Source organism: Cupressus sempervirens, chromosome 5 (assembly GCF_028749045.1).
Source record: "Cupressus sempervirens isolate cs-2001-9-10 chromosome 5, ASM2874904v1, whole genome shotgun sequence".
Lineage (NCBI taxonomy): Eukaryota > Viridiplantae > Streptophyta > Pinopsida > Cupressales > Cupressaceae > Cupressus > Cupressus sempervirens.
The window spans coordinates 441,664,085-441,677,453 of NC_143122.1; the positions used below are offsets into that span (position 1 = coordinate 441,664,085).

Here is a 13,369-nt window from a genome sequence, read left to right on the forward strand (position 1 = left end):
TTGAGCTTAACACCATGAAAATGGGAGCTTTAAAGAGGATCTATTAGGTTTTACCCCAACTCTAGCTAGGGAGAAGGATGAAAAAGGGAAGAACAGGTGAAAGAGGGAGGGAGATCGATGATCTCACTTTAAATAGGTGCCAAACCTTCATTAAATTACACTAGTTCCAATTTAAGATGGTACAATGTCCTAGCACCACATATGACCTATTAGTACTTATTGTGAGACATTATAACCTATTACAATGTAACACATGTTGTGATACATTCCAATCACTTAGGATGTACAAATATTTCTTAAGGGGAGATGAGAGGTATTAAAAGGTATTAATATGTCCTAATAGGTCTTATTATTTACTAATTGGTCTTAAATTTCCCTATGACACATTAGTTCCTATTATGACCCCTTAGGTACCCTTGAGACACATTGGTGTATTAAGTGGCGTTAATATATCAAAAATGGGTCCTAATGTTTATTAGGACCACATAAGACCTATTATTACTTATTTCAAGACCTTAAAACCTATTATGAAAAATTAAGCCCTATTAAGTCATAGGGACTACTATGATCCCTTAGGTACCCTTAAGACACTTTTTTTAAAGTGGTTTTAATGTATTATAAAGGGTCCTAATATATCCTAGGACTAGTTAGGACCTATTAGTACCTATTGGGAGACATTATAACCTGCTATGATACATTAAGACCTATTAAGTCAAATTAAAGCCTATTATAATTTCTTAGTCCCCTTAGGACACACTATTGTTTTAAGTGGTGTTAATGTATCACAATTGGTCCTAATGTTTCCTAGGACCTCTTAGGGCCTATTAGTATATATTTCAGGAAATTTATAACCTATTATGATGCATTAAGACATATTAAGTCAAGTGAGGGCCTACCATGACCCCTTAGGTACCCTTAAGGCACATTGTTGTTTTAAGTGGTGTTAATCTATTATGACGAGTCCTAATGTATCCTAAGACCTTTTAGTACCTATTGTGATATATTCTAACATATTATGACACATTAATCCCTATTAAGTCACATCAGGGCCTATTATGACTCCTTATATACCCTTAAGACACATTATTGTTTAAAGTGGTGTTAATGTATCATAATAGGTCCTAATATATTTTATGACCACTTAGGACCTATCAGTACCTATTGCAAGACATTATAACCTATTATGATGCATTAAAACCTATTAAGTCACATTAGGGCCAACTATGACCCCTTAGGTCCCCTTAAGATGTATGTGTCATTTTCTTAAATATAAATTTAATTTATATACATTTCAAATTAACTATAAAATTATAGGTATAAAGATACATTTTCTTGATTTTCATTGAACTTGTGTTTGTGTGTGGGTGTGTGCTAAGATATTGGAAAATATTAAAAATGTCCCAAGTATCTATAAATCAATATACTTATGCTATATTCAAACATTGATCTTAAAAAAGACATATTGCATTTATGCACAAGCCTGCATTCTAAATTAACCTTTAACAACCCATTCAAAAAGTAGACCAAATTATCAAAAAGTACAAAATAAAAATAAATAAAAAATTATTATGAGAAGTACTAGTCACTACTACGTGACACTTGTAACAGAAGTGTTCACCAATCTCTCATTTACATGTCTGGCTTAAAAAATGAAAATATTTGATGCCACTTTTATCTTTATAAAATATACTTGACATTTGAACAAGCAGCACGGGCACTATATTAAAGAAAACGTAGATAGTTGATTATCAAGCAATAATATCATCATAAACTCAATTCAACTGAACTGTAAAAAGAACGTGAAAGCCCACTTCTCTTTAACCTTGTTAATTGAGGAAACTACAATTAATTACTGACTCATTTTCATGTTGTCTCCACTCACATTCCATTAGTAAACCATGTCAGCCATGTTTTGTGTGGATTTGGATCAGTGAAGCTCAAGGCAGCATATTCATCAATTTTGTCAGCTTCCAAATTCTTGACCCACTTCACTCTTTGTGAACAATCACTGCCTGGACCAAAACACCTGTAATGCATTCATTTCATAAGACAACAATAAACAAAATAATCTTAATCTCTATTGCAAATATTAAAGAGAAAATTTGCTTAACTTGTACTCATAGAAACATGCAGTCTCTTCTCTTTCAGGTGAATCCGAGTTATGCCAACCCAGAGGAATGATGCTGCCATCCATCCATGTGTACACAAACACAACTCTTGCAAATGCCTCCCATGGGCGCCCTAAATATGCATATACTCTTTCCCCATTACCACTTATAACACATCTGCACACCCCCACAAACTTTAAATTGTGTACATTTTTCACTAACATTTTGGTTTACATTCTTCAATTCAGTACACATTTATAACATTTTAATAATAATAGATTACAAAATATAATCTAAAATGCTGATATAAACTACACAATGATGTTCTACAATAACTACAAATAAAGTAAAATGGTAATGTTTATTAAGTGAATATTACATACTAAGAAAAAAAGTAAGCTTGGAAAAAATAAGTCAATTTTGATTATTTAATACTTTTAGATATTTAAGCACGCGAGTACTTAAATATAAGAGTGAATACCTGAGAAAGACAAATCCAGTGGAATCATCCAGAGATGTGCGACTCTGAGCAGTGATGGAGCCAGTGGAGTTGCAGTGGATGTGACAATGTTCAAGCAATGCTGTTGCATTGCCAAAAATGAAATCAGTGCTGCCCTCAATATAGCAGTCTCTCAAGTAGTGCCTTCCTTGCTGCAAGTAGGCAGTGCCCTGATATATTCAACAACATAAAATAAGTAATCCAATCATAAAGAGAGCTGACAATTGGGTCATTTTGGTATGATGGGAATGAGGTTGGAATATTTAGTAACCTGGCACCCGAGGAATTTGCAGTTATAGAAAGCACATCTATCAGCACTCACTCTAATGGCTACACCCTCCCCTGATCCCTGCTTATAAAGCAAAATATTACACAGCTTCAGTATGATAAATGTTTTCTTAAAAGACCATATGGATTATAAAGTAAGAGGTCAATATAAGTTTCTAACTAAATATAGTTGATATTATTTGCAAAAGACATAGAAGAGTCATTATATAGAAATTTACATCAATCTATCATTAGGAAGAGTCATAATTTAGAATCCTATTTTTAGATGTTCTTATAGTGATTTGAATGAGAATTTCCAAAAGAAAAATTAACTAATTAAACTTTACCTTTTCAACACAAGACACCCAAACTTCTAAACCGTCTGAAATGTAAAAGTGAACTTAGATATTCTAACTCTCAGAACCCAATTTTTTATAGAGTAGTTTTTATTTCTTTGCTAAAATGAAATTGTTTGAAATTGAATGAAACTACTACCTAAAGTAAATCTTTCAAATTTTAGTGAACTATTTACCACATCATTGTAGGGAAGAAGGAATAATTGTAGTGCAGTTAATTGAGTAGGATTGTTAAAGGTAATGATAGATTCCCTGGTTATGTCATTCAGCAATTTGAGAGTGATCTATTTCTTAATGGGACAGGCTAATCTCCAAACAAAATGCACCAAAGACAAAACAAAGTCAAACTTCTTTTTTTTTTAGATTCAAGAAAATGTGGTGATTTTTTTCGAAATTTTTTGTTGTTTTGGACTACAAACTATGCAGAACATGAAGATCAAATGCTGAGATTTTCAGAAAAAATCCATGATGTTTTCGATTTTTTGAAAATTGGTCAACTATATCAGTTTATAGGGAAGATAGCCATGTCCTTTCTTAATTATACCATCTATCAAGATTCAAACTGAGAGTGATCTATTTCTTAATTATACCATCTACTGACATTCAAACTGAGAGTGATAGTATTTCTTAATTATACCATCTACCAAGATTCAAACTTGAAGAATGAGGCGATAATCATCATCTATCAGTTTTAATGAAAGAGATCTCAAACCTTTGACTCTCAACCAAATAATTATCAACATAAACCTATAATCCCATGTTATATAATCACAAAACTATTTCATAAACGATACAAAAGCTTCCATAAAATCCAAGTACCATACCTGAGGCGCACAATTTTCAAATGTGATCCCCTCAGCAATGAAGTCTGATCCTTCAATGATCACGCTTCCACAGGCAAAAGCTCCACTACCAATTACGCTCTCATCCTGCTCATGTCAATGTAAAAACATGTAATTACTAAATGAGACATTTACGAAAGAATGAAAAGAAGATTTTTTTATGAAACTCCATGATATCTTTGAACGAACATTGCAGAGAGTACATAGAATAATACCTGATGGTGGTCGATTCGAGCAGCAGTATTATCCCAAGTCAAGATTGTATCTTCACGGCGAAATCCTCTCAAAGTAATGAAATTCTTAGTTTTGGGCACATACAGAGGCTGTTTATAAACTCCGGGCATGATCTCAATGACCACTCGCTGCTTGTTATGGAGAGCAACTGAATCAATGGCTCTTTGGACGTCGTCATAGTCATGAGCTCCGCCATTATGAGCAACTCTCAAAACTCTCTGTTTTAACTTTGCCTCCGCCATTACCTCACACTAGTAATTGTAGATTTCTAAAGTGGGTTTTAGCCTGTAAATAGGGAAACTTGTCTTCTACATTTTTCTTCTTAATTACAACTCATAAAGTGGGTTTTAGCCTGTAAATAGGGAAACACGTCTTCTACATTTTTCTTCTTAATTACAACTCATAAAAATAGTCCAAAAGTCAATGGTTCTTGGTTTATTCGTGAAGTTGAATAACTCACAAAGAGCCCACCAGGGATCAAGTCTTGTCTTGTCTAGTGCAAGGCTAAGGCTCCAACATCATAAGGAATGAAGTCGGGATCGTGACTTGGGTGATTTGTACACAATGCCACCATGCAAGACAATCGCTAAAACGAATCACTATATGTTTTAGTTTTCTTGAATGCTGATTGGTTCATTTGTATAAAAAGTACTATAACGGCTATTGGGGGTCTTAGTGGTGGGTATTGACAGAATGTTTTAAAATGGCACTTTTAGACCACCTTGCATTCTAGAGTTCTACAAAAAGTTCCGGTAGGTGCACCGAAGTTAGCCTGGGTGGCTACTAGGCCATTTCTCCTAGTAGTTGATCAGTTTTTAATATTTTTTGGTTGCTGATTGACCCATTTGTGCAAAAGTACTATTTTTTAGATGAGCAGCTATTAAAGATGGTGGCAGATTAGCTTTAAGCTCTTATCATCTAAGATGGCTCCCAAAAACAATCAACAAACTTGACATACAGCCATAAATTTAGGGCCGAGACGTGAAAATCGAAAGGGATAATGTTCATGATTGGTCCAAACTCGTATCATCTATCACCTCCTCCAGTAAATCCAAGCAAATGATTACAATGGCGACTCGCCAATGGACTGGCTTTTATCTGTTGCATATGTACGTAGGCCTGTGATTTAATGATGAGAAAAGAAGAGAGGATGAGCACATTATACACGGCAACGTGTTCCACATTCCAAGGCCAAACCAGTCCAACACGCCAACATTGGGAAACAGCGAAGATCTTGACTCTCAAAAGTGGCTTGACTTTGAAAATGTGTAATTTATGAATGGGTTTAAAGAAATGGTAGATTCATATTGGACATGTTGTAGTCTAAAATAACAAAAAAATTGGAAAAAAATTAATAGGTTTTGTCTTTAATGCATTTTATTTGAAGATTAAGATTCATCAAAACAAACCAAACAAATAAAAAATAATAATAGATATAAAAAAAATCTGTCAATAATAGTTGGGAGAATCAATAATTCTTCAAATATTATCATAGTGATTCTACAATAAGTGTTTAATTAAATAATTTCAGATATATCAATAATTGATCATTTATACACTAATAGCTGATTATTTTGACATTTTTTTAGCTTTTTTTCTTATTCTTGATTAACCTTTTTATGCACGGTTATTAGAGATTTGTGAATATTGTACACCACTAATAGGACATTTGTCCACAAGTGGTGGTGGCTTTGTAATGACAACTTTTGACCCATTAATACATAATGACTTCTATAATGTATATTGACAATATTCATAAGCCAAAACTTGATCTTTAAGGAATTAAGTCACATTATGGTTTTTGCTAGAACCTTATCTTTATGGAATTAGGTCACATTATGGTTTATGAGATATTATCATGTGAAGTTCTATAGCCACTACATACGTGTTTCCCCTACCCTCCAACTATGTTTGCTTAAATCTACTACAAATGCATTTTGAAACTTAAATATTGTGTATTCTCAAAGATGAAATATAAAACTCACATTAAATTTTTATTGTAATTTTAAATAAAAGTATTAATGTTGTGATCTAAATTTAATTAACTAGTATAATTTATGTTTTCTTCCAATGACATCAAATTCCTACCCATAGTTATTGTTAGGTAGAGTAGTTCATGATTGTAATTAGATCTGTGAAGCATAAAACATGTGTATGTAGTTATCTAATTGATTACTCTTTATACTCTTAGTGATATGGAAAATGGTTTTCTTTGCTTATTCTAGGTCTATTTATTGGGTGATGTGTAGGAAGGCAAATCTTTGTAACATTAAGGAATTTGAGCATACAACTTTTGTCCATCTTATTGTCAAAGCATTTGATTTATTCAAATACTTTTTCCTTGTGCAAGTGTGGTGTATAGATTTTAATTTTGTTCAAGCATGTTAGAATTAAAAAACTAATTTGTCAATAATTTTTTGTATCATGATGTGTTCTCCTTACAAATGTCTTTGACATTAAAAAAATTACTAATATAAATTAAGTATAAGTAGTAAAATGTTATTATACAAAATTTTGTTAGAAAATCCTTAGAACATTAAAAGAGGGGTGCATTTAGAGAACTATCTCAACCAAAACCCCAAGTTGGTTTAAGGATAAAGTACATGAAAATAATTGTAAAATTAATAATAGGTGCAAGAATGATGATTATAGTATGGATGCTATAGATGTTCAAAAGTATGTTGTAGATCTGGATGGATTTTGTAAGTGGAGTGGTTCCTCATTCATTCCCTTGAATTCATCTTTTTTCTAGGCAACTCTAGTCTTTTAATTATTACGATTAATTTAGTTATTAGAGTTATAAAAAATGGAGGTATGACCTATCATTTGTGGGTAGTGTTATTAGATGTGGTCATATAAGACTTTATAATCACAATTTATTATTGTCTTAGACATGTTTAAGAATGAGCAAGAGAAAGGTCACGTTGAAATAAGATGTGTGGTTTAAGGTATGATTTGAAAATTTTGAAGAGTTAAAAATAATTAGAATTGAACTCAAATAAAAATGGGACTAAAGTGAATGTACAACTTAGTGAAAGGGAAATTTGCTAGGCATGTGCTTTAATTTTGATTTTACCCATAATCTAACATATATTTTATCCATAAAAAATCAAGTGCAAAATGTATGAAGTATACATGTGCATGAAAAATTAAACTTCAACTTGTATTAAAAAAATTGATAGATATGATAAAAGAATGCTTTGAATTTAAAACAAAAAAGACCATAATTAGTTCTTTTCTATGACTATTTCTTAGTCGCTACCAATTTCTTTCCAAACAAGATTTTGATATATCTCTTAAATAAGGATTTTTTTGGATTTACCCATGTACATCTCCATTTTTGCAATGTATTCTTCTATGATTCATGTGTAGGTATTGCATAATCATTGTACGGTTCACATGAGTTGTCCATTCACTCAACCACTCAATTACAAGGTTGTCACTTCTATTTTGAATGATGTTGATATTTCTGGAACATATTATTGTAATCGGTGGCTCACGTTTGTCAATTAAAGGTGATTATACAAATACACATTTTTAAATGGTCTCTCTTAAGAAGTTTGATATTGGTGGTTGTATTGTGTATCCTCTTATACTTAACAAATTATTTGTACCTTTTGATCTACATGTACAAATTATCCTCTTATGTTTAAGAATTGATTGATAATGTTTCTCTCAAAAGAACATGATTTGTAGCTTTGGTTTATTACATTATTCATTTTTAAATAATAGCATACAGATTAAAAATCAAAGTATACCATTTTATCAATGATTTCTTAATAATTATCTTTGATTGATATATTCATTTTTATAATCACTTTTAATTTTAATTTTAAGTAAACATAGCCTATTATTATTGAAGACTTGGATTTCCTCCATTGATTCCTACTTCCTTCAATTAATTACTAATCTAGATTTACTTCATTCAATTAATTACTAATCTAGATTCACTTACCTACCTTCCTCTCTATTGAAATTGATGCAAATCTCAATATGTGGGCATTGAAAACTCCATGCCAAGTCATGTTACTAATGATCAAGACACGGTCAATATTTAAATTATACTACTGATCAAGTCATGTTACAAATGATGAAGACACCAATGATAAAATCCTCAATTTAAAAAGTCACAAAGTGGTAATAGTTACTGAAATTTTGAATTTATAATTATTGTTCACATTAATAACCAGTCATATCATAGATACCATTTGTCCAAGAACCCAGAAAACCAAGTAAATAGGAAAAAGCCAATTCATGACAGAAAAACATAAGTCTAGTGATATCCATGTTTCCATGCTGTTTTACATATCCAAGTAGTTAAGATGTGACTGTAGTGTAGGCTCTCATGCTGATAATGGCAATTTAATGGGCAGGTCATTTGTCAACCATGCCTTTTCTGGATTTGGATCAATGAAACTCTGACTCAAATATTGCTCAACTTCACCATCCTTCAATTGGCGTGCCCATTTCACCCGTCCAGAACAATCACTACCAGGCCCAAAGCACCTGCAATCAAGAAAAAATAATCTAATCAATACTGTTGTAACATTTTTACAATTGATATAGTTTTTAGATTAGATGTTATAAAAGAAAAATCTTAAATCACGCTCTATGATCCATCATCAAATTGTAAAAAGACAAGCAAAGAATAAATGTAGAAAACAAAACAGACCTGAACTCAGAGAAAGAGGCAGTTTTTTCCTTGTCTGGTGAATCCCAGTTATGCCAACCCAGGGGCATTATGCAGGCATCCATCCAGGTGTAAGCAAATACAACTCTGGCAAAGGGTTGCCATGGGCGTCCTAGATATGCATACGATTTGTTCCCATTACCTGTGATACAACATCTGCACAGGAAACATTCTTTGATATAACATCTATAAACTTGAGAAATAGGCAAGAGTCTACAACACAATCGTAAATTGTGAGCCTCTTATATAGATGGTCAAGAGTTCAAGTCTACTTTACTTAATAAATACTAATTATATCTAATTATGTGTAATATATAGAGATATACCTGAGAAAGACGTATCCAGTAGGATCCTTTGCAGATCTTCTGCTCTGAGCAGTGATCCATCCGTTGGCCTTGCAGTGAATGTGACAGTGCTCAAATAATGCTGTTGCATCCCCAAATATGAAATCAACACTCCCTTCAATATAGCAGTCTCTGAAATATTGCTTTCCACCGTGCAGGTATGCAGTGTCCTGCATCGTTAGTATTAACAACTAAGGTTAAACACACAATTTTATGATAATTAATACGAATGTATGAAGTGTGCAACCGGATAGAGAGGCTCAAGGTAGCCAGGAAAGATTAAATATTTGTACAAGTTTGCAATCTTCTTTTAATGGTGAAATTTTGCATACCCAGTGTTATTTTGATAGATTATAAAAAGGATATAATTTTGTTTGTAGTTGGATCAACTTTTATTTATCTCTGATATATGAATTTATTTATTTTTTGATATAATAATTTTCCGATTTAGGCAATATAACTGTGGAATGAAAACAGTGAAAAGATTACAAGTAAAATATTTAATTGATTTTAGTGATTTAAAAATAGTTCTTTATTAAATTTATTATAATTTTTTAATATGTTTAGTTGAAGGGTATTAAAAATTGTTATAGAGATTTCTTATTTTTTAAGTTTCTAAACTGGGTGATTTAAATAGGTGTTGCTATTGTTTTGGCTTTTAGTAATTAAGGTTTGAAAAGTGATTATTTCAGTTGTTCCTTTTAATCATGATAAAGTTTGTATAACTGATTAATACTTATGTACAAATGTTCTAATGAACTTGCACGACTCCTCCAATTACTAACTCTTTTTGAAGTAATAAGTGATTATGACCCATTATATATTAGTTATATGTTTTTTTATTAGGCTTTTAAGCAATGAAATTGGACAAGTGTTACTTATAGTATGAACTAATAGGTCATATGTGTTGAAAGTAAAATAATAAAATGAAAATCAAGCTCTCTTAAAATAATTTGGTAGATTGATCTAGAGTATGTGCTAAAATGATCTTTATTCATAAATTTGACCCTTAAATTCCAAATTCAAGTCTATTGTTGATTCTTACCTATTATTTTCTTAATTAGCGTGTTTTGGCTAGTTTACTGCTATGTTCTTGTTTTTAAAGAACTCGTGCATTTGTCTCATTACCAAGATATTATTTAAGAATCTTTGATATTTATGAAAGAAACAAAACAAGTGGCACATAGTGGGTTTTCTTTTCAAAATATTTTGTAATGGTTGTTGGAGTTTCAATTCTCCATAAGAAACCTACTTTATGGCTTAATCAAAAACAATTTTCTTTCCTAATAATTCTCCTATTATAATTGGGCTTTCCAATCAAAAAGATAAGAAATGTATAAATGAACAAATAATTTGATATACAAGATTGTATAATCTTTTCATATTTCACTGTAAAAAGTTATTCTAAAATAATTTCAAAAGAATAAAAGATTAAAGAAATCAATATTAACAAATTTAAAAATATAATAAAATTAATATCTTTTAAATATATTTAATCACATTGTAGAATGTTTTATTCTAAAGTTTTAAAGTATAAATATAATATATTGATAAATTTAACCTACAAAGTATATTTGGAAGGATTAATAATATTTTAAAAATATGTAACAAGAAACAAATGATCACCTGCCAACCGAGAAATCTGCAATTATAGAAAGCACATCTATCAGCGGAAACCCTGATGGCCACAGCTTGCCCTGATCCCTGTATTAAAACCGCCGCCACGTAAGCTATCTTTCAACTCGGCGTAAATACTGTAATATATAATAGCAGAAAACTATATTTTATTTTATTTCGCTATACCTGTGGTGCTGAATTTTCAAACGTAACTCCTTGGGCAATGAAATCAGCCCCATCCACTATTACACTTCCACACCCAAATGTTCCAGTTCCAATCATTTTTTCGTCCTGCATATTCCAATACAAAATATAATCTATGAATTCATATCATTATTGGATTCAATTGTGTATGCTTTATGTAGATAATACAAAAATTTGTAAAATATATTTTAATCACGTTCTATTAAATATAATATAATTTATAAAAAATTAAGTCAGATCATATTATATGGTGTATTATCACTTTTTTATCAAACTGAATTTCTTTATACTTCTAAGGATGATGAATTTATACTTTAGTGATGATGAATTTCATGAGTGTGATTTAAAATATTCATGTAAAGAATTATAAGAACCTTTTTTTGTGATATTGCTATCTGATTTAAGTGTGTAGTTTTTGAGTCAAACTCATTGACTCATATTTCATAAGTAGTGATTCAACATGAATCCATCCATCCCTCATGAGAATAAATGGAACACTTAGTACTCATTGGATCATTGGATCTAGGTGATACTGACAGAGGTGAAGCACGGGACGTCACCCATCCTAGTACTACTATGAAGTTTCCTCCATGGTTAACCTCACTCTACTTGCAACCCTATTTGCGAAACCTTCACCAAGTGTACTTATGTCTTATGAACCATTTATTAGAAAGAGTCTCTTTCCTTTCATCAATGTCATAATAATAGAATTATTTTCAATCACACATTATGAACATCATTAGAATGATAGAAAATTATATAAGATTTATTTTAGTAGATCCTAAAACATATGAAAAACCTGAGGATGGGTGATTCGAGTAGCACAGTTATTCCAAGTCAAGATGGTATTTTCTGGGCAAAATCCTCGCAATGTAATGAAATTCTTTGATTTGGGAATATAAAGAGGCTGCTCATAAACTCCGGGCATGATCTCAATGACCACACGCTTTGTGTTATGGAGGGGAACTGAATCAACGGCTTCTTGCACACTTTTATACTGAGCACTACCATCCCTAGCGACTCTGAAAACACTCTTGTGTAACGTGAGCGGCTGAGCCATCTCACTATGTTTTGATCTTACTGCCCCCAGATTAGTAATTGTAATTTTGCAAAGCTCTGGCTTGGCACAAATATATTGTCATGGAAGGGACTGGTAATGAAAGCGTTGAGAGATGCAAGCATTTTTGTTTGTTCGGTGTAGTTTAGTTGAGAACAAATGCGGTGAAGCACTACAGCATAGATCCCACTTGCATGGCTGTGATGATAAAGATTATTCGCACTTGTGTTCAATCCAGAATATATGGGTACCGATTCCCACTGCCAATTAATAGTTGATATTCTAGCAGAAAAAGTTATCCAGTTAGTGGACGCATGCAAATGAGATTTCATTACATTTGGTTGTAGCATAGAGATGGAGAATAGGAATGCATATTGGAAATAGGAATGACTATTCTAATACTATTTTTTGGAATGGGTATAAGTTCATTTTATAGGCAAAATGGGAATATGTATTCTTATTGAATATTTCAATTGACAAACTAAATGGAAAATAAAAAATGTATTCCAAATTTTCTATTCCTATTGAAACAAACAAATAGACCCTAAGCTATGCAAACTTTTATTGGAACCAACATAAGAGTTTTAAGTTTATTCTTTAGTTTTACATCATTTGTTGCTTAATATTGATGTATCATTCTTACATGTAATGAGTTCATTCAAAATCACTAATTTTATTAATAGATCAAGGATCTATTGAATTTATCTTTTAATTTAAAATTGTTACACTATTGTAAGCTAGTATATCTATATTTAGAGAAATCTATGTAGAAGATATTAGAAAATATCATATTTAGGTGCATATATTTTAAGATTCATGTAATTTTCACAATTCATTAGGTTAGATAATTGGGTTTTCTAATTAAACTCTGTATTTTTTTTTTTTTTTAAAATTTAATTCTACTTAAACTAAATCAAAACCTAAATGAAGCTCAACCTGAATCTTTTCTTAAAACAATTAGTGAATTCTAAATTTGAATTTAATATTTTTTAAGCATTGATTAAATCTTAGGCAAGTCCCAATAGGGTCACTCTCTACCTTGTAAACAATAGAGAGTTTTTAAACTTGACCCTTGGTGTAAAAGTGAGGCTTCTCGCCTATAGAGCATGTACTCAAGGTTCACAAATATTAATGGAAGGAGCAATAACAGA

General features: G+C 31.4%; 2 protein-coding genes across 2 annotated transcripts; both read right to left on the reverse strand.

Annotated features, from left to right (window-relative positions):
• Nucleotides 1–1,642: 1,642 nt before the first annotated feature.
• On the reverse strand, nucleotides 1,643–4,662 carry LOC149556681 (pectinesterase 31-like). Its single transcript, XM_089785901.1, has 6 exons — nucleotides 4,288–4,662; nucleotides 4,055–4,159; nucleotides 2,879–2,956; nucleotides 2,590–2,777; nucleotides 2,112–2,285; nucleotides 1,643–2,026 (listed from the first exon to the last, which is right to left on the reverse strand). Exons 1-6 carry the CDS (start codon nucleotides 4,546–4,548, stop codon nucleotides 1,879–1,881), a joined length of 954 nt encoding a protein of 317 aa, XP_089642027.1. The 5' UTR covers nucleotides 4,549–4,662; the 3' UTR covers nucleotides 1,643–1,878.
• A 3,762-nt stretch (nucleotides 4,663–8,424) lies between these two features.
• LOC149556682 (pectinesterase 31-like) lies at nucleotides 8,425–12,334 on the reverse strand. The gene is made up of 6 exons (XM_089831115.1): nucleotides 11,961–12,334; nucleotides 11,144–11,248; nucleotides 10,967–11,044; nucleotides 9,323–9,510; nucleotides 8,979–9,152; nucleotides 8,425–8,812 (listed from the first exon to the last, which is right to left on the reverse strand). The coding sequence occupies exons 1-6, from the start codon at nucleotides 12,219–12,221 to the stop codon at nucleotides 8,650–8,652; spliced, it is 969 nt and encodes a 322-aa protein (XP_089687241.1). The 5' UTR covers nucleotides 12,222–12,334; the 3' UTR covers nucleotides 8,425–8,649.
• Between the last annotated feature and the right edge of the window lie 1,035 nt (nucleotides 12,335–13,369).